This window comes from Harpia harpyja, chromosome 19 (genome assembly GCF_026419915.1).
Source record: "Harpia harpyja isolate bHarHar1 chromosome 19, bHarHar1 primary haplotype, whole genome shotgun sequence".
NCBI classification, from domain to species: domain Eukaryota; kingdom Metazoa; phylum Chordata; class Aves; order Accipitriformes; family Accipitridae; genus Harpia; species Harpia harpyja.
The window spans coordinates 7,384,882-7,410,895 of record NC_068958.1 but is presented as its reverse complement, the minus strand read 5'-3'; the positions used below and the strand labels follow the sequence as shown (position 1 = coordinate 7,410,895).

General features: G+C 60.8%; 1 protein-coding gene across 3 annotated transcripts; it reads left to right on the top strand.

The window, feature by feature from the left end:
* The first annotated feature begins 632 nt into the window (after nt 1-632).
* SH2D3C (SH2 domain containing 3C) lies at nt 633-25,933 on the top strand. 3 transcript variants are annotated; one of them, XM_052814835.1, is made up of 12 exons: nt 633-752; nt 2,894-3,545; nt 8,215-8,254; nt 18,960-19,088; nt 19,376-19,824; nt 21,577-21,701; nt 22,069-22,646; nt 22,889-23,004; nt 23,205-23,376; nt 24,121-24,232; nt 24,878-25,084; nt 25,213-25,933. In XM_052814835.1, exons 1-12 carry the CDS (start codon nt 713-715, stop codon nt 25,386-25,388), a joined length of 2,796 nt encoding a protein of 931 aa, XP_052670795.1. In that variant the 5' UTR covers nt 633-712; the 3' UTR covers nt 25,389-25,933. The 3 variants fall into 3 exon arrangements, with proteins under 3 accessions (XP_052670795.1, XP_052670796.1, XP_052670797.1); XM_052814836.1 differs by lacking the exons at nt 633-752; nt 2,894-3,545 and adding an exon at nt 4,458-4,741; XM_052814837.1 differs by lacking the exons at nt 633-752; nt 2,894-3,545; nt 8,215-8,254 and adding an exon at nt 12,477-12,648.
* The last annotated feature ends 81 nt before the right edge of the window (nt 25,934-26,014 follow it).

The following is a 26,014-nucleotide window of genomic DNA, read 5'->3' as shown; positions in this document are numbered from 1 at the left end:
GAACAGCTTGGTTTGGGGTTGTTTGAAACTGGTCCCCAAAGCAGGGCGCACAGGGAGCCAAGGCCAGAGCAGCAGCAAAGATGGCTGCTGGCATCCTGGCCACGGGAACCACCAGGTGCTCCCCGGGAATGGGGGACAACACAGACACCAGATCCCTGCCAGGCCCAGGCCACGTTATCCTGCATGGAGACACTCCAATGGGGCACCCCAAGGTCCCCCAGCATGAGAGAACAGCTGGCGGCAGGGGGCCCCCACTGGCAGCGATGCCATCCAGCTGTCACCCCACGGAGCCCGATGAGGGCAGGGGCTGAGCCTCAAATGTGCATGGCGGGTCCCTGTCTGCAGGGCTGGCACCCTCCTCCGTAGGGCTGGCACCCTCCTCTAGGGCTGGCACCCTCCTCTAGGGCTGGCACCCAGGGTTTTTTGGGTGTCCACATCTGCTGGACATCCCTGAACCAGCGCCCCAGAGGTGGCCCCGAGCAGCCAGGCGGGTGCGAGCGGACACGGGGACTACGAGGACTGTGGGGACAGCGGGAGGGCAGGCAGGGACAGGAGCGGGGCCGGGAGCAGATGACAGCACTGGGGAGGAAACGCAAGCAAGCGATGAGTGACTGTGGGGGCAGGGGGGCAGGAAGGGAGGAGCGGGCAGGGAAGGGCTTCACAGTTATAAACTTGTCCCTCTCGGTCCCCGCGGCCTCTGACCGGCGCAGCCATGGCTGAGGGCCAGAAACGAGGGGGCTTCAAGAAGTTCAGTAAGTGGTCGTGGGACGTGGTGGGCAGGCGATGGGATGCTCACCTGGACAGCCTGGCTGGGAGGGGGGATGCGTGACAGTGAGTGTGAGTGTGAATGTGTGAGTGTGGGTGTGTGAGTGTGAATGTGAGTGTGAGTGTGGTGTGTGCTCACATGCTCCCTGGGACACCCCCACCCAGGGACATTTGGAGCCAAGACAGGCTCTGTTCTTGTTAGAAAGCTCGTTGGGGCTCGGGGGTTTCCATCCCCAGAGCTGGGGGAGAGCCCAGGTGCTGTTGACTTGAGAGCTGGGTGCTGGGACTGGGACCAGTCTGCTGCAGCCCAGCCTTGCACTGGGTGCCGGGATGAGCCCAGGGGGATGCACAACAGGGTTTGGGGGTCCTCACTCCCCAAATCACATCCTTCAAGGTGCTCGGCTGGGGGTGCAAGCCAGTGCCGGGGTCTGGGAGTGGCCAGGCCCCCCACCCCAGGGTGCTCTCACAGCACAGGGATGGGGGTGACACGGAGAAGCCAGGGTGGGAGCCTGGGAGCAGATTCCCACTGGCTGCTCTCAGAGGAAGTGTGTGGTACCCAGCGGGAGTGAGCTCTGCTCTTTCTCACAGACCTCGGGTTTCCCCCAGGGCCCCGGGAGGCGGCTGCAGTGGCCTTCACCCCACTTCCCAGCGCTGGGCTGCGCAGAAGTCAGCCTTTGCTGCTGCTCTCTGCATTCCTGCCGCGATGCCGGTGCCGGAGGGGGGCCGGTCCCTCCACTCCCCAGGGACCCCTCCACTGGCAAAACCCACAGCCCCATCCCAGCTGGGATTTTCCTTTGTGGTGGAGAGCCAGGAGATGGGGAAAGTCCCCGGTGTTGCCTTTCCCACCCGGTTGGGAGTGGAGGATGCTCGGACCCTGAGGGGATGTATAACCCAAAGCAGTTTTGCCTTTAACAATGTCCAGGTCACAAGGTTTTTGCCATGTAGAAGGGCTTTTGGGCTGCTGCAGCCCCTTGCATGGCCCTTTGCCCCGTCTGGCTGTGGGGATGCCTTGTAGAGCCCATGGATGGTGGCAGGAGGTGGGAGTCCAACAGCTGAGCAGCCCCCCGAACACCCAGCTCCTCGCACAGCACTGCCACAGCATGCTGCTTCCTGCCTTAGCAAATTTGCTGTGCCCGGAGGGGAAGAGGCTCTGCAGAGCCCCGCAGCAGGGTAAACATTGCAAAACCCCCAGAGGGACCCAGAACGCCCAGGCTCCAGCAGTAAAACGCTGCCCTGCAGAGCTGCAGCCACAGCCTGCTTCGCCCTGCGTGCCGCCATCCTCATGCTAGCACCAGCACTGGCCTGGGGTTGCACCGCAGCAGCACGCAGAGCTGAGGCCGAGGTGTGAAATGCAAAGCCGCCCGCCAGGGTTATAAATACTTCTCCGGCGAACACTTTGTGCTCAGCACTTGCAGGTGGCAGCTGGGAGCTGCAGGGAGGCTGTGAGGGGCTGAGCGCTCGGCCGAGGAAGCGGAGAAGTTATCTCCTGCCCGCAGCCGATGCTGCCACGCAAGTGCCGCCGAGTCCCGCGCTGATGGTTGGTTCCTGCTCCACTGTGCTGGCAATGCATGTGCACAGGTGGGCACGTCACACGTGGCCAGGACCCCCATCCCCTGGGGACATGCGGTGTGTCCCATGCTTTCATCCAAGAGAGGGAGAGGGGTACAGCCCATGGGGCCGCCCTGAGGCTACGGGGTTGGGCACAGCTGCCAGCCCTGCCCAGAGTCCCCTAGGGGAAGCAGGGAGGCGGAGGGCGGGAGGAAGAGATTTGAAATAATTTCTGGCATTGCCTGCTCACCAGGGTCAGGTGTTACTTCCTCCACCCCTACGACTGCAGTGGGGAAACACAGCCGCTAGATTTGCCAGGGCACAGGGGACGTTTGCTCTCCAAGGGACCAGGACAGACCTCCCAGGGTCCCAGCAGAGATGCTCCAAGCAGCCTCCCATACACCCCAGGCCACAGGGACATCATGCCGAGCTGGGACTGGAGATGCGGGGTGTAGCGGGGCTAACACCGCAGAACAGTGCCCCATGTCCACCCCAACCTGGGACCAGGGGCCCCGGGACCCCCCACCATAACGCTGTGCCAGCAGTAACCCCACACTCGTCTCTCCTCTCTCCTTGCCAGAATTTTTCAAGTTCAAAGGCTTCGGGAGCCTGAGCAGCATCCCCCGCTCCTTCACCCTCCGGCGCGTGCCCGTGGCCCCCAGCTCTCCCGAGAGCCTGGGGCCGGGTGTCCCTCCTCCTCATGGCTTCCTGGAGGAGCCCTTCGATGGCACCCAGGATGATCTCAACACCATGCCGAAGAGCCCCGGCCCCTACGCCCGATCGTCAGACATGTACAGCCACATGGGCACCATGCCCAGGCTGAACCTGGGCAAGGCAGGGAAGAGCCTGGGCAAAGCCAAGAGTAGCCAGAGCTGCCGGGAGAAAGGGATCCCCAGCGACAAAACCCCCCGGACAGCCCCGCTCCGCAGCCCTGAGTCCCCCAAGATGTCTGGCACCCCTGACCCAGGCACGGACTCACCCTCAGCTGCTGGGCAAGTGGAGCAGGAGGAGGAAGTGGCTCAGCCTGTGGACACCCCAGGGCCAGCGATGGCCAGGACAGACCAGGAGCCCATGGGGAACGTCTCCTGCCCCAGGACAGACACAGCAAGCTCCAGCCTGGCCGCAAAACCCAGCCAAACCCCGAGCCCTGACACAGCAGTGGGAGCGAAGACCACCAATGGGGATCTGCTGGAAAAGGGGCAAGAGCACCCCAGTGAGAGCTCCCCAGACAGGTACGGCCCCATTGAGTTTGCTCTACCTTCTGCTGGGACCCCCGTTCTGTCCCCCCAGGGCAAGGGGAGGGGGCTGGGACACGGCGGGGTCCCTGCAGTGCCCCCCCCCCCATCACCCACAGTGCCAGTGGGATGCACCTGGCTGGCGGGACGGCATGGCTGGAGCGCTCCATACCATGGCCAGGTCAGTGGCTCCATGGGAGCGAGGTTTCCTGTGGGATTTCTGCTCCCTCCCGTTTCCAGACAGGGTGGAAACATCTCGTGGCCCTGCTCAGCCCCAGCATCCCTTTGTCCTGCCGGCAGCTCCATTCCAGCGCCGGGACACGCCGCAGAGAGCTCAGACCTGCACTGTCCTGGCCCCCTCCACCTCTCGCTCTCCTCTTTTCCACCTCCTCCATCCTTCTCCCCCTCCCCGAGCAGCACTGCCTCTCTCAAGGTAGAGGGGCAATTCCCAAAACCAGCCATCCCGTCCCCATTTCCATCAACTGCCAGTAAATCCCACACTCTGGGCACAAACCCCCATTCTGGGCACAACACCCACCCCTCCAGGCACAACCCCCCCCCCGGGGGGGAATCTGGGGGCTCAGCCCTCTCAGATGAGGGTTGGATTTTGGGGGGGGGTTGACCTGAGAATCAACAAGAGGGATTTTTAAGCGCCTGCCCATCACCTGGGCATCTGAGCACAAGAGGCCAAATGCATCCCCAGCCCAGCAGTGTGCATGGGACTGGGGACACGGGTGGAGGCGCTGACTCCAAATTTCTCCCCAAAACAAGGTCCCATCATACCACCCCTTCCCTGGCCCAGCTCTCCTCTCTCTCCACTTGGGTGGCCCCTGATGCCTCTGTTCCCCCCGTGCCGCCCCTGGTATGGGGGCTTCTCGCCTCGGTGCTGAGCAGTTGGGAAGTCCGGGTGGCCCCAGGAGCGGGATGAGGAGGAGGAATTCGTGCCGGCAGTGGGAGTCAGGCTGTGCCGGCCACACATTCCTGCCGGGCGTGAAGGGAGGGCCGGAGGAGGGCTGGGACGGGAAGGAGGAGGGTCTGCCACCGCCTTGCGCGCCCCAAAGTCCCAACGCTCAGTGCAAGGCAGGAGAGTGCCTGGGAGAGCTTCTCCCCGTCCCGGAGCAGAGGTGCTTGCCGAATCACGCAGGGCCGATGACAGCGGTGGGCAGGAGGTTTCCCATCCTGGGACAGGGCAGGTAAGGGGTCCCAGCCCCCCAGCCACCCCTCGCACCCCAGCACGGCAGAAGGGATGGGGAGGGAGAGGATGGGAAGGGGCTTTGCTTGGGACAGGCACAAAGCCTCGACGCAGATGCTGCCAGAGCCGCCGCTCGGCCGCCGAGGCCCCGGGCCCGTGGCAGAATTTGCTCATGGAAAGAGCGAGCATATCGGCTGTGGCTGCCGAAACCGCAATCAGACCCAGCGCCAGGGCAGAGAAGCTCGGGGGCTGTGGCTGGCTCGAGGGTCTGGAGGCTCGGGGGCTCGGGGCCGGTGGCACTGCCACATCATCCGGTGAGCACAGAACCCCAGCAGTGGCAGAGGGTCCCTGCAGAGGGTGCGCGGGGCTCGCCCAGACCCTCTGTCCCCCAGAAATGACTTAGGTCCCAGGCCAGCGCAGCTGGGAGCCAAGCAGCAGGGGAATGTGTGTGGGTCACCCGGGTGTCTTGGCTCTGGGGAGTGGGGACTTGGGTCCCCAAAAATCAAGGGTGAAATGCTCTTTTGCATCATCTGGGGCTGCCCTGGTGATGGGCGTTGCCACACTGTTTGCCAGGGAAACTGAGGCACAAGAGCGACCAGAGCAGGATTTGGCATCAGGGGCATTTCTGCCCCTCCACGCTCTACTTGGAGCCCCTGCCACAGCCCCCAGCTTGGGGAGCAGCCATCTGCCAGAGACGTCCCCACGGCCGGGCCCTGCTGTGGGGCGGGAGGGCGGAAGCAGGACCGGGATAGTGCCGCGCCCCAGCCCTTCCTCCTGCGCAGGGACATCCCTGGGGATGGGGACAGTCTGTTCCCACTAGGCCATGGCAGGGGCCAGGGCCGGCTGCCCAGCACAGGGCGCGCCCATGCAGAGGGACCAAAAGCGGCATCGGGGATGGAACACAAGCATGGCCCTGGGGCACATTTTCGCTTGCCCGCCCCTGGAGCATCCCTGGTGAGGACAGACCTCGAGGCAGGACAGGCTGAGGATACCCATGCATAGGACGGCTTTGCCAGGGATCCTCCCTGCAGGATCAAGCCCTCAAGGGGGGGGGAATTGCACTGCTGTGGGACAGGGAGCAGCACCCAGCCTGTGGAGCTGCTCAGAGTGAGGCGGTGGCCGTGACTCGGGCAGGGACACGGTGACTAACGGGAGATGACCCGCAGGCAGGTCGTAGAGCGGACGTGACTCGACTTCCCTCTGCGCGCGGCCGTGCGTGAGGCACGGGAAATGCCGCTTCGCGCGGGGCACAGGCAGGGCGCTGCCTGCAGCTGCCGGCAGACCCCTATGGCAGCACTGCCAGCCAAAACCTCGAAGGAGGCCGCTCTGCAGAGGGGGAAACTGAGGCACGAGGTGCCCCAACTTGGTTCCCCTGGGGCGCAGCCTGCACGAGTGTGCGAAGACGAGCAGAGCCTGGGCTCCAAACTGGGGCAGGACCCACACGATCACCCTGGCCTGTCCCCAGCATCCAGCCCAGAGCTTGGCATGTTTGCAAGTCACCGTGATACCTTCCTGAGCCCAAAAGGAGCAGCTACCCTGCCGAAACCCCACTCCCTAGTGCCGCCGGGTCCCAGCGGCTCAGCCACGGCCGAGCTCCAAAGGCAGCCCTGGAATTTCTCCCAGGCGCTCGGCTGCCCCCAAAAATGCTGTTTCCTCCAGGAATGTGCAGAACCAGGGGGGCTGCGGTGCCCAGCCCCTCCCCGGCCCCAGCTGCTGCCCTTCCCCGGCACGGGGGCCTCCCCTGCCCGGGCCCTCGCAGCGTCTCCCAGCTGCTCCCATGCTCCCAATTTCCTGCCCAGAGGCCCCCCGTCCTGCTGCCGGTTTTTCTCACGGCTCTCGCAGCACCAGGCAGCTCTCTGTGGCCGTGTGAAAGGCAAACAGGCTGGAGAGGCAGCACGGGGGCAGGCAGGCAGCCCCCAGCTGCCCGGGGGAGTCTGTGTCCCTCCCCTCTCCCAAATGCTCCTCTATTTTTTTCACCCCCAAAAAGTGTGGGCTTGATTTCCAGCCCCTTTTCCCCTTCCGAGCTGGACCGCGGGGGATGCAGTTTCAGCAGCGTGGGCTTGGAGGAGTGTGGGTTGCTCGCTGCAGGGCTGGACACCCTGAGGGGCTCATGCTGATCCTGGCAGGACACACTGTAATGCCATGTGGGATGTCCAGTGGGGCAACATCTGGCAGCGGTCGCCTCTGCCATCCCTGCTTCCTTTTGGGTGACTGATTTCTGAGCCACCATCTCCAACCTGGAGGGAGCCCACAGAGGAGGAATTTGGCTCCCCAGGGATGCCACCGGTGCGGCTCCCAGGAGGGGTTTGTGTGCAGGACCCCCAGCAGCTCCCAGTAAAAAGCAGGGGTCCGGCCGTGACTGTAGGCACTAGGTGGAGCGAGGCGGCTCCTGGTGAGGAAGGGACATCCCGAGTCTGTGACGCCCTCCGATTTGGTTATTCCTTAGTTGCAGCTGCCTGCCCTGGTGCTGGCAGCCTGCCATCCCAGGGCCTTTGCTGCCGCCCTGTGCTCAGGCAGGCGACCTCGGCATGCAGTGGGATGTCCATGCTGAAGCTTGGCACTGGGGAGGCAACAGGTACTGGGTTCTGGTTAAAGAAGTCTGGATTTTTGTATTTTATTCTGAAAGGCGAGACCTCAGAATAGTGCATCCCAGCTCAGGCTGTTACAGCCTCTCTCCCTTTGAACTCACTGTCGTTCCCCTTGGACTCATCCATACAGACACATACCTTGACCTACAAGAGCACAAAAAGCAGTAGCAGCATTGCTACATGCTCAGGAAAGAGCAGGGGCCATCTGCATCCCCCATGAAATGATGGCAAAGAAGCTGCCAGATCAGCTGCGTCTCAGGATTGTTGGGTTTGTTGTCAGTAGGGCTAAGAGTGAACGTGTCACCAAGGAGAATGGGAGTTTCTATTGCCTGTATGCTGGGAGGGCAAATCTTGCAGTCTCAGCCAGGACATCGCAGTTCACCCCTGGCTTCAGTAGAAGTTTGATTTCTGCGGGGTTGCATGAGGCCATAGAGAAACAGTCAGAAATGCTTGTCTGGGTGGTGTGTCCCAACAGCTGCCTACTGGGAACACCGCTCTGCCGGGGAACAGGGCACAGGGCCCCCCACCTTGGCATGCACCCCCCAGTACCATGACCTGTGGGGACCCCAGCCTGGCCGCTGGGTCTCCCTAGCTCAGCTCACACGCTCCCAAGCCGATTTGGGGAGACATCCTCTAAAAAGGCCTCATTCTTCCCTGATCGCATTAGGGAGGCTAAGCCCTGTGCCAAGAGTGGGCACGGAGCAGGCAGGAACAGTGCTGGGGCCCTGGGAACCTCTCCCAAAACCGTGGCTGTGCTCTTGGCCCCATGGCAAGGCAAGGGGCACAGAACCCCGCTCCCCCCGGCTGTGCCACCACCGCCTTTGACCAGACTGTCATGACTTACCGCCCTTTAGTTATCTATTTTTATTTTTCCCCTTCCTTCTAGCCACCATGATGGCCTGGAGTCTGGCAGCGAATATGTGAAGGTAAGGTGCTGAGCGTGATTGCAGCCTGCCCCGGGCGGGTGCCAGCGGTGGAGGGGGGATGGTGGCCCCGGGGCTGGCCGGGTCCTACACCAGCAGGGTGCTCAGCTCTGCACCCAACACCCCACCACCTCCTCTGGGCTCTCTGTTTGGCCATGGAAGAAATTCCCTGCCAGAAACGGCGAGGCCAGGGGAGACAGAGGAGACACAAGCCCTACGTGGTCCCCCCGATGCTGCTCCCACAGGAGCTGCCTGCGTTTCGTGTTCCCTGTCACTTGCGAATGCCGCAGATGCAGGGGCAGCCTCCTCTCTCCGCCCCCACATAAAGAAACGGAAGGGTTTGAGCCACTTCGTAGCTGTCACATGAAAGTTGGTGTAAATCTCTCCAAATCTCTTGCTTATCCTCCAGCAAACTATTAACATTCCTGAGGACTCTTCATGTCTGGCCAGAAATTCATTAGCGAGGCGCCTGGCTCCAGAGGAGAGCGGGCCCTTTTGCAGGAGGCTGCTGGCACGTTGGGAGCCGGGCAGGCGCAGAGGAACGGTGGCAGGGATGCTGTGTGGTTTGGGGATGGAGCACTGAAAACCATGCGATGGTCTTTGGGAGTTTGTTTGAGAAGGGCTGGAGCCTCCTGACCGGTTGCCCGATGGGGTTGTGATGCCGCTGGGCAGACATGGTTGTTGAGAAGTGACTTGAAGTGCCCGGCTTGGGTGGTGTCATTAGTACAGAGCCCTGAACCTTTGTCTTTTGGACTTGGGGCTCTTGATGGTGACTGTAGCCAGACATGGAAATGTGGGAACCCCCTGTGGTGGCACCAACCGGCAGGCTCAGGAGAGAGCTGGCTGGACCCTGAGCTCATCTGCTCCTCCTAATGGAGGTCAGCCCCCTCCAGGTCCAGCCTTGGGGCTAACGAGGACCCTGCATGCCTCTGGGCAGTGGGGTCGGATGCAGCTTTTTGACCTGTAACAGAGTGATCCCCCGGGTCGGATGTCCCTCCTCTCCTCTTCCTTTAGCTATGTGGGACTGGCAGAGCGGGAGCTCACAGGGCTGGAAGTGGGACATGTGCGGGACTGGCAGAGCGGGAGCTCACAGGGCTGGAAGTGGGACATGTGCCAGAGCAACAAGACTGATGGGAGCGTCGAGGCTCGTAGGGTAGCGCCCTGTCATGGGGCACCTTGGGACGCACAGGAAAGCTCCGGCTCATGCAGGCAAGTCCTGCGAGGACAAGGTGGTGAGTGGCAGAGCTGGATGGTTTGGGGTGTTTTCCCTTGCACTGTCAGCATGTGGACCCAGAGACGGGCACATTTTATGGCTCATGAGTTAATAGACAGGTGTGGAACAATGGGTATGGCTTTGCCTTTGGGATCGAGTTCTTTTTGGTGAGCCAGGAGAATTCCCTACTCTCCAGGCAGATCACAGACCCAAGCTATCCGGCCTTTATTTCTCACCCATCATCGTGGTGTCCAGACACAGCCCGTGGGCTGTGATTTATACACCACTTCCCTTTGGTCAAGGAAGCAACTGATGGCTGCAGTGACAGCAGCTATTTTAGTCAAATAAGTAATTATCTGGATTGTGAGTGACCGGGATGATGGGGGCACTCCAGCTGATTGCAGGCACTGTGCCTGGCTGGGAGCCCGTGCAGCTGCAGGGTGCTCAGCACCCAGCAGTGTTCGGCCCCAGGGCCTGCAGGATGCAGAGTGGAAAGGTGGCTGCTGGCTGCTGTGCCTGGGATCTCTTGGGAACAAGGTGGGACAGGGCTGGGACCCGCCACTGGAATAGGTCCTGGCTTTGCGGCCAGGAGGGAAAGGAGCAGCAGGGAAACACCACTGCAGAGGCAAGCAGAGGAAAGACAGGAAGAAAAGAGCTGGTGAAGGAGAGAGTCAGGAGGAGGAAGAGGATGCGCTGCAAAGTCCTAATGAGCAATGGCTCACAGGCAGGTCTGTGTCCAGACATGCACCAAAGAACTGCCAAACATCAGCCCTTGAGCTTCAGCCACAAACTGGCCAGGGCCAGCTCTCCCATCACCAAGCCTGCCATGATTAGAAGTGCAACCAGGAGCTAAGGAGGGTCGGAAGGCCGGGATCAATAAGCACTTGGTAATTAACGTTCTTTAATAATAGCCTAAGGGTTGGTGTTTCCAAGCTGCCTGGGGGATCTGCAAGCCCAGCTCCTTTTGCTAACCTCCCAGCCAGCCTAGCTTTGGCCTTTGCACAGGTGACAGAGCTGCAGAACGGCATTACTCTTTGGGAGAGCAGCAGCCGGTAAACCTGTCGTGCGTCTCCATGAGAGCTCAGTCAGAGGTTTTCAGCTTCCCCCTGTGGAGGGGCAGCACAGGCACAGCTGGGGGTATCACCCCATGAGGCTCCCGCTTGCTCCCTCGGCGAGAGCCTCAGAGGGAAACCACGGAGCCCGTCACTGGGGAGAAGCCTTGGCAGGAGGATGATTCACCGTCGGATCCTTTTGGAGCAGCATCTCCCTGTGTGCTGCCATCTGCTCTGTCCCTCAGCCCCATGCAAGAGGAGAGGAGGAGAGCCCATGCTCCCTTCCCATCCTGGCAGGGCTGCAGTCACCCACGGGATCCGTGCACACCCACCACCCCATGTTCCCTTGCCGCAGGCTGCGTGCTGCCCCCCACACCTCAGACCTGTCCTGCTACAAACCCACACTGCTCTCCCGTCTCCTTTCTCCCCGGCAAAACCAGGGGCAGAGCGCGGGCCCGGCGAGCGCCTCTGAGATCTCTTTGTTCTGTGTGGAGGAGCCACTCGGGGGACCTGTATCTCATCAGCCCTGGCTGCTGCCTCCCTGCCCGGGGATGTGAGGGGCTTGTTTGAATTAATTAGCAGGGAAGCTGCAGGGTTCTACAGTTGGTGGCAGCAGGAATACGTCTCCGAGCTCACAGCATCTCCTTGGGCAGGGGTGTGCTGGGAGGCATGGGGGTCTTTAGGCCAGGACGCACTTTGCAGATGGGAGTGTAAAGCCCCCTGTTACCAAAGCATGGCCAAATCCAGGCCATGCTGGTGTGGGACAGACCTGGAGGGAGACCAGCTGGGTACGGGCAAGCAGGTGCAGAGCTCACCGCCGGGTGCTGGGGGAGCCCCTGCCCGTCCCTGTGCACAGGGCAGGGTGCCGGCAGTGGGTTCAGGCAGGGATTTGGGTCTGGTTTTTTTTTTTTTTGAGAGTCGGGGCTGGAGCAATCTTTGATTCATCAGCGCTGCCTCGCGCATCCCATACGTGAAACTGTGGCCTTAATTAAACCGAAGTGGAGCCTTAATTAAACGCAACTCGGAGACGGCCTACGCGGGAAGCAGGCAGCTGGCTCCCCGCCGTGCGAGGCAGGCACCGGTGTCTCCCCCCGAAAGGCGTCACCAGGGTGGGGGTGAAGGAAGACGGGGAGTGGGCGAGAGGGTAAGAGGCTGTCCCTGACTCATGTGCGCCGCTGGGGAGAGCAGGTGGATTTGGGATGGGGAGATAAGGGGTGCTGTGTCCCCTCAGCGGTGCCTGATCCTCTCACAAGAGCCAGTTTCTCTCAGGGAGCAGGCAGCCGGGGTTGCTGGTTCCCTTCAGGGGTGCCGGTTCCCCTCAGGGGTGCCTGATCCCCTCAGAGGAGCAGGTTCTCCTCATGGGTGCCGGTTCCCCTCAGGGCGCAGGCAGCCGGGGTGCTGGTTCCCTTCAGAGGAGGCGGTTCCCCTCAGGGGTGCCGGTGCCCCTCAGGGGTGCCAGGTCCCCTCAGAGCAGCTGGTTCTCCTCATGGGTGCCGGTGCCCCTCAGGGGTGCCAGGTCCCCTCAGAGCAGCTGGTTCTCCTCATGGGTGCTGGCTCCCCTCAGGGGTGCCAGGTCCCCTCAGAGGAGCTGGTTCTCCTCATAGGTGCCGGTTCCCCTCAGGGCGCAGGCAGCCGGGGTGCCGGTTCCCTTCAGAGGAGCCGGTTCCCCTCAGGGGTGCCTGATCCTCTCAGGGGTGCCGGTTCCCTTCAGAGGAGCCGGTTCCCCTCAGAGGTCCCTGATCCTCTCAGGGGTGCCAGGTCCCCTCAGAGGAGCCGGTTCCCCTCAGGGGTGCCTGATCCTCTCAGGGGTGACGGTTCCCTTCGCGACGCGGGAGTGCCGGGGGTGCCGGTTCCCCCGGGGTCCGCGGTGGCGGGGCGGGCGGCCCCGCGGGGCGGGCCGGGGAGGAGCTGCCGCGCCGGCACCGCCCCCCGCTGCCGACAAGGGATGAGGTAATCGGGGAAGCGGCTGAAATTGAAGCCCGGCGGCGGCGGCGGCAGCGGCGGTGCAGCCCGGGCCGGGCCCGGGCAGCCCCGGCCGGGCGCGCCGCGCCATGACGGAGCGGTGCAGCCTCTGGAGCGCCCTGTCGGCCGCCGCCTGCTGCTTTTACCGCGGCTCCTTCATGCAGGTCCAGGTGAGCGGGGGCGGCGGGGGGACCCGGCGACGGCCCGGCTGCCCCGCGCAGAGACCCCCGCGGGTGCCGCCGGGCAGCGGCTCCGTGCGCCCGCAGGCGTGGGGAAGGCGGCGGGGGTACGGTGGGAGGGAGAGCGCCGAGGGCACGGGTCGACCCCCGGCCCCGCACCGGCCGTGAGGCAGCTCCGGCCCCCGGGCTGCAGCGCCGGAGAGCGGGTGCGAGGGGGCGGCGGCCTCGCCGGGGTCCCACCGGGGAGCCCCGCTGCCCCCAGCGCTGCCCCGCTCAGCAGGGAGCTGGCAGGGCTGGGTGCGGGCAGCGTGCCTGCCTGCGTTCGTCAAGGAGGTAGCAAGTGTGAGATGAGCCAAGCACCAGGTCGTGGGGCAGAGCTGAGCCTCCTCTGCAGCCAGGGCCACAGAGCCAAGGCTGCCGGATGCCCCCAGACCGGCACTTTTGACAGGCAGCACAAGTCTCTGAAGGGAGCCCTCTCCTGCAGCAGACCTCATGCAGGGAAGCGTTTAGCTTCCCCCAAAAGATGGCATGTGCTGGGAGCATCACTGAGCACAGAGGAGAGACTGAGCCCAGACGAACGCACAGTTTCTTGGCCTGTGTCTCCATGTATGTGCTGCACTGCACAGGTTTGACTGGTGGGAGAAAGCTGGGATCCATCTGTCACCTGTCCTGTGGTGCTTCCAGCACCACCACTGTCTGGGCACGAGTCTAGGTGTCCTATTTTTGGACTATGGCATTTGCACAGGAGGGGCACGGCGCTAGGAATTGGTTCCCTCATTTACTCTGAGTTAAGAGAGCAAAGGTGTTTAGGATTGCAAGAGCCAAGCAGGCTCTGGTCTGAAGCAAGAGCTGTAGCATACTGCAAGTTAGAAGGGAGCCGGCAGCCAAAAGAGCTGGCAGTCTTATTCAATACTCCTGCTGAGTGAGGTAGGTGCTGAGCTTTAGAGATTATGCTGGGTAAGACAGAGCCCAGAAGCAGCATTTCAAGTCTTGTCATGATTGCGGCTGATCTCAGTGCAAAGCCAGGGATTTTGATTGCTAGTGGGGGTGAAGAGAGAAAAGCAGAAGAGCTTCTCCCGGTTGTCCAAAGGCCACTGAGCAATACAGGGGGATGTGCCCTAGCGCAGCAGCCCTTGGGCTGCACAATCGCAGGGGGCGAGGGGTGCTTTCAGCAAGCTGCTGCCAGAACAAGGGAGAGACAGGTGGGCGTCTGGCTCTCATGCAGGGATGCAAGAGGGGATGGAGGGCGCTCCATCCCGACCCCAGAAAGAGTTAAAAGTGAAGCCCTAAGTGCTCACCTGGCTCTGCCAGATCTTTCACCATCTATTTGTGTCCAAGCGTGCCCAGCAAACACACACTGAAGTCCCCATGAATGACTGGAGCGCTTCCAGCTGACAGCCGCATCCCTGCTCACCGCCAATGGCAGTGCACCCAGCCTGGGAAGCACTGACATCATTTCTGGCCAATAGCAGCTCCGAAAAGGGATGCAGCAGCAGCCGCTGCTGCCGTCTTGGAGTGAGATAAGTAATATATAGATGGATGGAAATGTGTGTATACACACATCCCGTCACTGCACTGGAGACCCGCTCCCCCAGGACAGCGGTAGCAGTGCACTCCACCAACCCACCGCCCAACCTGGGGCACTTGTCCCACCTTAGAGCACCCAGATGTTCCCGGCCATCAACCCCAGCTGCACCCCACCCCTGCCAGCCAGACATAATTGCTCCAGAGCTGCCACAAAGGAACACAGACAAGGGGAGAGGAGACCCTGTGGGTGGCCAGGACCAGTCCTAGGAAGGGCTTTGAATGCCGGGACAAAGATCTTGAGTCAAGGTCTGCCTTCAGTGGGGACTAATGGAGATGTGGCATACCCAAGAGATACCTTCAGTCACCCATGGGGTGGACAGATGAGGTGGTGCCTTCTCAGAGGCCATTTAGATGCCCAGAGCCACTGTGAGACAGGACAGAGGAACAAATGATTTATTTTCCACATGGATATCAAGTTCAGTAGGATGGACTGGCTCACAGCAGGGCCTGCAGACTAAGAGCAAGCCCTTAACAACTTGAGGGTTGTTTCTGGTGGGATTTTCTTTTTGTGGTCATGCAGGATGGACTAAGTGTTCTTGGGTGGTACCTGGCAGTTGGACTGGTGAGCGCAACAGTCCTGCACTGGGCAGGCATGCAGACCAGTTCTTGGGTTTGCTGTGGTGCTGACTGTCTCTCAGCAAGGATGTTTGCTCTGAAATACTTCACTGAACTAGCCCATTGCCAGGACTGAGGAAGCAGAGAAGACCTCACATGCGATTCTGGGGCTTTCCCTATACACCTGCTCCCAATGGCTTGTTACTCCATTTCCTCCCAGTTCTGCTTCCCAGGCCCCACAGCTGCTCCAGCAGCCAGAGCAGGGGTGGAAAACTCCAGAAGGGGCTGGGATTTCCCTAGCAAAGGTCCCAGCACAGGCGGGCAGCACGAGAGCAGGAGGGAGAGCAGATGCGCTCGGTGCCCCGAGGTTAGTCAGATGTTATCGGCAGAGGAGCGGGGTGGGGTGTGAGTACACCTTGCTCTCCAAGCTGACTTCATCTTCAGCTGCGACTCCTCCAGATCTGGGAGGGGGAGAGCAGGAAAGCAGGCTGCAAATCATTCCTGTTTCATAAGATTACCTTTGCAAGGAGAGAAAGCCAAACGCCAGCCTTTGAAACTCTCCTTACACCAGGCAGAGCAACATTCACCATTTTACATGTACCACAGCTGTCAGCACGCTCCATCCCCCCAGCTCTTGCCCTTCCACTGCCAGTTCCAGTCCTTGCTCCTTGGCTGGGACAGGAGGCACTTCCTCCCCCAAGAAAGCAGCAGGGAGAGTCAGGGAAGTGGGCAGGGATGGAGAGCCCCAGGAATTGTCCCCTCATGGGGGCTGCCCCCGTTGCATGCAGCACCAGAGGATTCCCCAGCCCCGGGACTGTGAAACAGCCCATCAGGGCGCTGAACGTGATGGAGGAGCTCTCCTTTCTCCAGCCAAGCCAGCTTGGCTGCTGGTTGGGATTCCTCAAGCAGAGCTTGGCATCGTCTCTGGCAGTTCCTGAGCTGGTTTGTCTGGTGCGGCTGGTTCAGAGAACCGCTGGAAGAGGCCTTGGGGCTCTCCCTGCAGGAGGCCAGCACCACGTACTTGAGCTAGGTGCTAGTGGAAGTCAGGGCTTTTCCCCACACCCAACCCACTAGTATGCAAGACCTCATGTCGGGCCGTACATCTTTTGATGTCCTCTTGGCGCAGCCGAGAGTGCCAAGCAGTGCCCTTTTCAGCGCGGTGCTCAGACATCCGCTTACACGCTCCTGACAGCGCTCGGCTGGCCTGCACCGCCTTGCCATGCTGTGCCTCGCCAGCACCCGCGCCTCGGCACCTGGCCAGCTGGCAGCCTGTGAGCCGGTCTCCTCCGAGACAGTCTACCAAGCAGAGCGGAGGAAAGTCAAACGCTGCTGAAGGGCTCGGGGGCTGGAGGAAGCATGTCCCTCCACAGCACGTGGGTCTTTTGCACCAAGGGCTTGCAGCGAGCCCAGCTCCCACAGGGAGAGAGGAGCAGCCAGGAGATTTTGGCAGCAACTAGTGCATGTTGGAAGAGTGTGAGAGACACACAATGAGGACCAGTTCCCAGAATCACATCAAGGAAAAGGGATCCCCATGATCAGTCTCCTGCTGCCTCCCCGGCTATCGTAGCCACACAGTCACTCCAAGCAGTGGCTTTTTGGGGGCCATGCAAATCAGATGGGATCTCATTGCCCAGCTGAGGAGCCAAAGGGACAGTGCCCTCCACATGGCTGGAGAAGGATGCTCATGGCACTCTCCACTCATGACTGGCCTGCCTCCCCCATCTGCAAGATACAAAACCTCCCTTGCCTTTCCCAAACCTCCTGTTCTCTCCTGCTAGCTTAGCACCTGGCTCCTGGCATGGATGCCAGCCGGCTGCTGCCCAAATCCAGGCTTGGAGACGCTGGGCACTGCTCAGCTGGGTTTGTTTGTTATCCTGCGCATTTGCATGGGGAGGATTTGGGGAAAACCCAGATGTACAATGCTGAGCAGAACAGGCGCTAATCCCCGCTCCAGGGGTGGCAGAGGAGCGCCGGCTCCAAACCGCTCCCAGCATAGCTCCGACAGCTTTAGCCTGCGCAGACAGGAGAGGCTCCCAGGGGGGTCCCTCCCTACCCCAGAGTTTGGGGTGAGATTGCCACAGGGAGGGTGCTGCAGCCGAGGGTCCCCTGCTGCTGCTCAGCCGAGTCAGGTCTGCTCAGTGGCAGTGGATGGGTTGTCATGGAAACGGCATCTGCTCGGCCTCAGCCCCCCGGGAGGCAGCCGGACCTCAGCAGCATCCACCAGCTACCATTTATTTTTAATAGGGTTCAGTGGCACCAGGTGCCTTTGTCTCCACAAGGGCCCCAGAGCAGCAGTGAGCACTCAGCTCCCTGCAACTCTCGGTCAAGAGGGGACAACCCACGCATCTCCTGGCTCAGGTCCCTGCAGCTACAGCGAGCGGGTCTCTCTCATGGGGAGAGTAAACACAGTCGGATGAGCAAGTCTGAGTTTAGTCTGTACTGTTTTCACAGGCTGCTTCCACTGTCCCAGCACCTTTTGACTCGATAGGAGTTGGGAAGGGAGGGTCAGGGGCAGGTCCAGGCTAGTGAGGGCAAGCCTTGCAGAGCACAGTCCATCACACAGGCCCTTCACAGCTTCCTTCCACCTCCCCGGGCTGGAGCAGGGTCCCCAGAACAGCATCGCTGCCTGGCTTAGCTAATGAATGCAGCTACCACGGGGGATGGAGCATCTCCCCTGGGAAGGAGGGGGTCCTGAGGTCAGGCTCCTGCTGAGGGACTTGGTGGGATCCCAGGAGCACCCTGAGAGCAGTGGGTACAAGGCAGGAGAGCAGCGCAGTGCTCTATGCTTTCCCCTGCTCACGACTGCTAGAGGAGCAGCAGGAATTGATATGGGACACAGGGGATGAGGTGCTGGGCAAAGGGGTCAGCTCCAAGGCAGGTCCCCAGTGCATTGGCATGGGGCTGCAGCCCCCAATGCTCTGGGGAATCAGCTGCTGTGCAAAGCCAGCCATAAGTGCCAGCCTGCTCCTCCAGCAGTGCCAGAGCGGTGTCAGTAGAGTTTCAAGCCTGTGCTTGTCCTCTGAGATGCCAGCAGCATCCTGCCCTAACAAGCGCCAAGGAGCTGGGCCAGCCTGCAGTGCCTCCTGACACCAGCACTGCCACCAGAGGTGGGGCCAGGCCACCGAGCCACCCTCACTCACGGGAGCGGTGGAACAGGACACCCTGGTAGCTTCATCCAAGCTCCCTTGTCCATGGCAGTGGCACACATGTCCCCCTTGCAGGACAGCACACATCTGGGATGTGGGGGGAACCCAGGAGTCCTGGCTCCCAGGCCCTGCTCCACCATGCAGCGCTGCCAAGGCACTAGTGTTGGCACCACAGCAGGACTCATCTCAAAGCCGCCGCACTGACTAGGGGAACCGGCCTCGCATGTGGAGCACATAGGAACCCTGAGCCTGTGCTTGCCTCCCCAAACAAGCACCGGCTTCACCATGCCAGCAGCTCAGCATCCTCAGCTACCCTCTGGGAATGCTGGCCAAGCAGCAGGCAGGGAGCGCAGCCGGCTCCATCCAGCAGGAGACATGACGCCATCCCTTATCTCTCCGAGGGGAAGGGAGGGGGCAGATTGCATCCTCCAGGCTCAGGTGCACCAGTGCCGGTAAAAGCTAATTTTGATGCAGAAGGTTCCCTTTGCATTTGTCATTACTATTCATGCCACCATCAGGCTAAACACAGCAAGTTAACCCTTTGGAGGAGGACTGTGGTGGAGGTTTCAAGGAGGAGGAATAATGCAGGTTTCCTCCTGGAAGAGTGCTTCCTGTGGTGGTTCAGCCCTGGAGATGTTTGAGAGGGAGCTGGGGCAGGTTTTCTCCTGCCCAACAACACTCAGCTCTGAGCTGGGGCAGACGGGCAGCACACCAGGGACAGGATGGTCAGGCATGATGTGGACATGCCACCAGGAGACCCTCCAAGTGCTCCTGATGGCAGGACCTGACCATCAACAGGCACGTTACCCCACCTGCATCCTTTGCCACAAGCAGCAATCCTCACACACACCCAGGAACAGGTCTGCTCCCAGTGGGTGGCATCACCAGTGCCCATGCCATGGAGGGTCCCACAGTCCTTACATGGGGACCCTGCCAGCCCATCCCAGGTTCAGCCCTTCCCTCCCCAGGCCCTGCACTGCTGCACCGGCTGACACCTTCTCCTCCCCTGTACAGTTCTCCAAGGAGAAATACATCCTCGACTCATCACCAGAGAAGCTTCACAAGGAGCTGGAAGAGGAGCTGAAGCTGAGCAGCACCGACCTGCGCAGCCATGCTTGGTACCACGGCCGCATCCCCCGGGAGGTGAGGAGGGGAAGGTGGGTGGCTCTGGGCACCCTTTGCTTGGGCTGCTCAGGGAGAGCACCCAAAGCCACACAGAACCACCAGCCTGTCCTGGGAAGCCTCTGGGCAAGGGCTTCGTTAGCTCTGAGCTGCCTGGTTTTGTCACAGAAAACGCCCTCCTGCAGCTCAGAGCCAAGGGCAAGGGAAACAAGGCAATGCTGCAGATAACACCCCAGTGGAGCATCCACCCAGGCCCCCTGGTCCATCCAGTGTGGCTATGCCTGAGCTGCTGCCCTGTCCCCTGCCAGGTGTCAGAGAGCCTCGTGCAGAGGAACGGTGACTTCCTCATCCGTGACTCACTCACCAGCCTGGGTGACTATGTGCTGACGTGCCGCTGGCGCAATGAGCCCCTCCACTTCAAGATCAACAAGGTGACGGTCAAGTCCGGTGAGGGCCATACCCGCATCCAGTACCTCTTTGAGCAGGAGAGTTTTGACAATGTGCCCGCCCTCGTCCGCTTCTATGTGGGCAACCGCAAGGCCATCTCTGAGCAGAGCGGAGCCATCGTCTACTGCCCCATCAACCGCACCTTCCCCCTGCGCTACCTGGAAGCCAGCTATGGGCTGGCCAACGGGAAGCATGGGGGACCCCACAGCCCTGCCACCCAGAAAGGGGGGCACATCAAGAGGAGGAGCATCACCATGACGGATGGCCTGACAGCAGACAAGATCACCAGGGCTGAGGGGTGCCCGACCAGGTAAGCAGTCTCATCCTGGCTCAGCTGGTCAGAGGACCAGCCCCTGGGAAAGAGGCCTGGCCACACTTGGTCCCACAGGGGTTTGGGCTTGGGGATGGAAACTGTCCCTGCTGAGGTGTGGAGAGAGACTGGCAAAGGAATGGGGGGAGGAACCAGCACCAAGCTGGAACTCAGGTTTTCTCTCAGGCTGGGTGCCAGCCACACTGAGCTACCGCAGCAGACACCCAGCAAGCAGACATGACTTTAACATTGCAGGCCAGAAGCCAGAGAGTGTTTTATGATCACCTAGTCCAGGATTACCAGCATGTCAGGGCTTGTCAGAGCTGAGGAGCCAAGCTTTCCCAGGCAGATGCACAGGGAGAGCCAGTACCAGCCACCAAGAGGACATTTGATTATTTGTTTTTGAACGGCACTTTTAGGGCCCTTTCTGTTCAGCTGGAGCATTTGCAAGGAGTTACCAAGCAGAGCTGAAAGCCTGATGGGCAGGAGACCAATGGAGCTGTGCTGATGGGGGTCTGCACAGCCCCCAGATCACAGCCTCTGTGTGGCTGATCTGCTCACATAAATCTTGGAGCAGTTGGGCTTCTCTGGAGGTGGAGAAAGAGACTTCCTTTGCACGGCTTGCTTTTGGCAGCCCTGAGCTGCCCAGAGCCTGGCAGGGAAGGCAGAGCCACATATACATCCTCACATGCAGCAGCTGATGGGGGACACATCTACTCCTGCCTCCCCAGGGGGACACAGCCTGTCATTGAACCAAGCTGCTTTCTCACCGCCCCAACCTTCTCAGCCCAAGGGCAGGGTGAGAAGGCACAGCAGAAAACAGGCAACCAACTGTTACGGCAGGGAAAAGGAAAACACTCGGACTTCCAGGAGAGCATATGTGTTTCCAGAAGAGCAGCCCAGGTCCATCAGTCTTTCCTGACCACTCACATTTTCCCCAAACCCCTTATCACCACCACTGCTCTCCCATCCTCCTCCCACTGCAGAGGCACAGCACTCAAGACCAAATATGTATCACAGCAGCCCAGCCCTCACCCGTGGCTGGGAAGGCAGTGAATTACCTGCCATGCCTCCTTGCAACCCTCCCTGCACTCAGCTCCCCCAGACACAGCATCTTTTACAATACCATTGACACACAGTGTTTGCATGAGGCCACAACTGCTGCCCCACCAGCCCAAGACCTCTTTGCTTACTATGCAGCTCACCAGTCCCAGCATCTCACTGCCTCCATCAGGCGCCTGCTGGGCTCCAAGTCCAGCTTCCAGGCACTTTTCACCTCTCGTAAGCTTTAGGTCAGAACAACAGCTCACCTAACCATCCCGACACAGCTCTCAAGTGGAAAAAGAGTAACTACACCCAGCATCAGATACCACCTTGTAACCATAGAAAACTATCCCCTATGACTTCTTTGCCAGAGCCACTTCCCCACAGCACCCTTGAGCCGAGCCGAGCCGAGCCGAGCCGAGCCTCAAAACATCCCTCTACCCTGCCCCAAATGACCAAACTCCCCACAGACAGGGCTGTCTCTGCTTTTATATAGGTACTGACCTTTCTGCTCCCAGCTGCCTGCAGGGACTGCCAGCTCATTGCTCCAGCTGAGCTCATTACAGGTTCAGCTCATTATGGGTAGTTGTGGAAGGAGGCCATGACCCAAAGGGAGGTGATGGGGCAGCAAACCCTCATCCCAGCCCCTCTGCCCTTGCCCAGGCCCTGTTTGCAGGGACTAACCTGCCCCATCTGCCCCCTCCCCAGCGTGTCCCTGCCCCACCACAGAGACATCATTCGCAACTGTGCCGTCAGCGTGGACCAGATCCAAGACCTGCACTCCCCGATGTCCCCCATCTCCGAGAACCCAGTGTCACCTGCCTACAGCACAGGTAAGCATCACCCCTCCATCCCACTGGGGATGTGGGTCAGGCTGGGCTTGGCATGAGTGTGATGCAGGGACCCGGGGACGGGGATGGAGCTGGCCGTAAAGGCAAGCCCCTGCATCACTCTGCTAGCGAAACTCCATCCAGCTCTTTGCACAGCAAAGAAAACTGTCCTGATGGAGGGCTTGAGCTGAGGATGGGACCTCAGCCAGTCCTCAGCTGCATCATTGTGCAGCTGTCCTGGGACCAGCCGAGTCCCGTCGGGCAGCAGGGCTTTCCTTGAGCTCCGTGTCCCTGGGCTGCTGCATCCATGGTCCCTATGCATGTGCGTGTCTCCAGGCTCTGATAACAGGGTCTTCTCTGCTCCCTACAGTTACACGGTTAAAGCCTCATGCCTGCCAAGCAGCCGGGATTGCCCCAGCCTCTCCTGTCATAAGAAGGTCCAGTGAGCCCCAGCTGTGCCCGGGGAACAACAGCAAACCTCTGCCAGACCCTGCCCACAGCACCCACTCGACTCCCTGCCACGGGTACGCCCGTGCCTCCCCCTCTCCCTCTGTGAACAGCTACAGCGACCCGGACACGGGGCATTACTGCCAGCTCCACCCCACCTCACCCATCAGCAGAGACCGGCCAGCTCATGACACCAAGCAGCTGTCAACAAAGAGCTACATGGAGAGGCTAAAGGTGGAGGAAGGACAGAGAGGGACTGTGGAGAATGGCTCTGGGGAAGCAGAAGCAGGGCAGAGGCTGAAAGGAGAGCTGGACTTCATGGGCTTTGTGCCCCCCACCATGGAGACAACCTCCTCCTTCAACCCGGCGGCCTTCCAGTCCCTGCTTATCCCCATGGAGAACAAACCCCTGGAGATGGCCGTGCTCAAGAAGGTCAAAGAGCTGCTGGCAGAGGTGGATGTGAAGACACTGGCCAAACACATCACCAAAGTGGACTGCCTGGTACGGCCAGGGCCAGGCAGGAGGGATGGGCACCGCTGCCCTCTGATCTCTCTGGGTTGGCAGGGGATCGGAGCACCCCTGAGCATTGGGGCACCCTGAGCATTGGAGCATCCCTGCTGGGCTCTACCACGCTCTTTCAGCTGGGGCAGGCAGAGGCTGGGCTGGGGCAAGAGGCTGCCTGAGGACGCTTCAGCCTCTCCTCAATTAACAAAGGTCTAATCAGCTCTCACCTTTCTTACCAGGTTGCCCGGATATTGGGTGTGACGGTGGAGATGCAGCGGCTCATGGGGGTGAGCTCCGGCATGGAGCTGCTCACCCTGCCCCACGGCCACCAGCTCCGCCTCGACCTGCTGGAACGGTACGGCACGCCACAGCAGAGGCAAGCCCACCAGGCTCCCCTGCACGGCACAGCCCAGCTCCCCTGGGGTGTCCCCAGCTTGGCACGGGGTGGAGGGGTCCACTGCACCTCCCTGGGGTGGAGGAGCCCTGGCCAAGCCCCGGACTGATCCCCAGCCCTCCCCCGCCACTGACCCTGCTCTGCGTCTTGCCCCGTGGCAGGTTTCACACTATGTCCATCATGATCGCCGTGGACATCCTAGGCTGCACAGGCAGCATGGAGGAGCGGGCGGCCCTGCTCCACAAAACCATCCAGCTGGCCGCCGAGCTGAAGAGTACCATGGGGAACATGTTCAGTTTTGCTGCTGTGATGAACGCTCTGGAAATGACACAGGTACAGGGATGCTCCCTTTGTCCTCGTGGCCTGGGCTCAGCCCCCTCGCCCAAAACACATCCCTCTCCCCGTGTCCTGCAGGATCCAACACCCATTGGGGTGGGAGAAGGGCGAAAATGCCCAGGGTAGGAGGCGTGGGGCCACATCCGCTGGGATGTAAGCAGGAAAGGGGAAGAGCCGTCCCCTCTGCGGAGCAGACAGCCTAGTCCCGCCGGGATCCGATTGTTTTTCGGTGGTTGGGCTTTTTGTTTTGTGCTGGGCTGTGTTCCTGGGAGGAAATGAATCTGCCCTCCGGTACAATACAAATCAGTCTCAAGGCTGTGGCAGCAGCGTCTCCGGGCCACACTGCTCCCTTTGGAAGATGAAAGGAGATTAAAATTCAATTTTAAATCAAGCCCAGCTGGGAAGTCTTGCTTCCTGCCTGCACAAAGGAGGTGGAACGGCTGCCCCCTCCCTGTGTCTCATCTTCAAGGCCACTGCAACGCAGGGAAGCTGCTGTCCTGGGGCATGGGGAGGGGGGAGAAATCCTGAACCCAGCCTCAGTGCCAGGGACATGCCGTCTCTGGCTGTGAGCATTGGTGGAGGAGGCTGTTTTGGGGAGCAGCAGGCACTGCTGTGTGCAAGGCCGGGGCCAGGGCTCTGGCGCCAGGCTGTGCGCCCCTGGGAGCACCCTGTGAGCCTGGAGCTCGGTTCTCGGGGGCTGTGCTGCCCCCAGCACCCTCCATCTGCCCCATCTACTTTCAGATTGCCCGGCTGGAGCAGACCTGGATGGTGTTGCGGCAGCGGCACACAGAGGGCGCGATCCTCTATGAGAAGAAGCTCAAGCCATTCCTGAAGAGCCTGAACGAAGGGAAAGGTAACAGGAGCAACTCACCTTCTCTGGCGTGCCTGCTCCTTCCTGCTTTGTCCAGGCATGGCCTTGCTGGAAGGGAGTGTGTTTGAAAGTTCTGACCCTCTGCCAGCCAGTGCCAGACGCTTCCCCTCTGGCTGCTGAACAGCCCCAGCACCCAAGGAAGCATTTCATAACTAAATAAAACCAGCGACTGGGCACAAACACAACTCGGCCGAGCCAAACCCTTGCGCTCACACGGCAGTGCGTGCCAAGCTGAGGGGACAGGGCGGCCAGTTGGGGAAGATGAAAAGCCATGTCTCTCCAACACCCAGCGCTCTGGGCTCTGCAAACCTGCTCCCCATCGCAGCCCCGGGGAAACGTGAATGCAGCCCAAGCAGGGACAGCAGTGTTCCCCTCGCAGCACAACCAGAGAGCTGGGCTGGGAGGAGCTGGTGTTGAACGAGGCGATGGCCCCAGGCACAGCGATCGCAGAGCCACAGCCGCTGCTGTGCTACAGCTGAGCCTTAAAGCCTCTCCCAGAAGTACGGTGGCAGTGCGGCTTCACAGGGCTGTGTGGCCATGCCGGCGGTCCATGGGGCCGGGGCAGATGGGGACGGGGACGCAGGGGCACGGGGCTGTGTGGGGTCTTCAGGGTGTCTCTCTCCACAGAAGGGCCACCGCTGACCAACACCACCTTTCCCCACATCATGCCCCTTGTGACTCTCCTGGAGCGGGATGAAGCTCTCACGGACAGTCCTGAGCCTTGGGAGACCACAGACAATGGCGTGGAGGTGGTCATGGCCCACCTGGAGGCAGCACGGATGGTGGCCCACCACGGTGGGCTCTACCACACCAATGCTGAGGTGAAGCTGCAGGGTAAGCGATGGGGATGGTAGAGCCCCTTTCCCTCCCCAGTGTGCGGCTCCAGCCCAGCACCAGACGGAGCATCCCACGGGCACAGGGTCCCCATCCCATCCCAGGAAACTGACTCTCCCTCTCTCCAGGTTTCCAGGGCAGAGCGGAGCTGCTGGAGGTCTTCAGCACTGAGTTCCAGCTGCGGCTGCTGTGGGGGAGCCGTGGGGCCGAGAGCAGCCAGGCCGAGCGCTACGAGAAGTTCAACAAGGTCCTCACCGCCCTGTCCCACAAGCTGGAGCCAGCAGTGCGCTTCAGTGAGCTGTAACCCCCCCTGGGTGCTGGGAGACCCCCCCAGCTCCCAGCCTGCCACCCCCCCCACCCCCGGCAGCTGTGGGGTAAGGGATGGGGCCAGGCACTCGGCACCAGGAAGAGAAGATATGGCCCAGAAAGGCGCTGGGGCACAGATCAGCAATTTTGAGACAAAGAGGAGGAAAAGCAGCCACTTCCCATCTACTGTTCACCTCCCTGGGCCACGACAGGCCCCGGGTCTGCAGCGCCAGCCCAAGGAATGGGGACGGTGTCTGGGCAGGCCAGCACCGGTGTCCACCGTCCAGCCCCACTGAGGTTCATGACTACACAGTGCCCCTCACCTTGCCCTTCGGTTTTGTTTCTTTTCCATCTCCGTCTTGCCCATGGCCGCTGGATCCCGCTTGTAAATACATTTTCACAATCACTCCTCGATGTACAGACTTGTGAAGGACGGTTCTTGTTGTAAATAATTAGGTTCATTCATTTCGTCTTGTAAATACGTGTACATATCTCATGGGTTTGGTTCTTACATACAATAAACTTTTATGCTGTTCCTCAAGGGGATCCCCTCTCCCGTGGGTGTCATTTAAACGGGGCCCCGGCCCCCCCGGGAGAGCAGAGCCTGGGCAAGGGCTGGTGAGG

Excerpts from the sequence above, each read along its gene's own strand:
- SH2D3C (XM_052814835.1), top strand. The coding sequence starts at position 713 with ATGGCTGAGGGCCAGAAACGAGGGGGCTTCAAGAAGTTCA. Across the intron at positions 19,825-21,576 it reads GCTGAGGGGTGCCCGACCAG|CGTGTCCCTGCCCCACCACA; the intron begins GTAAGCAGTCTC and ends CCCCCTCCCCAG. Across the intron at positions 25,085-25,212 it reads TGCTGAGGTGAAGCTGCAGG|GTTTCCAGGGCAGAGCGGAG; the intron begins GTAAGCGATGGG and ends CCCTCTCTCCAG.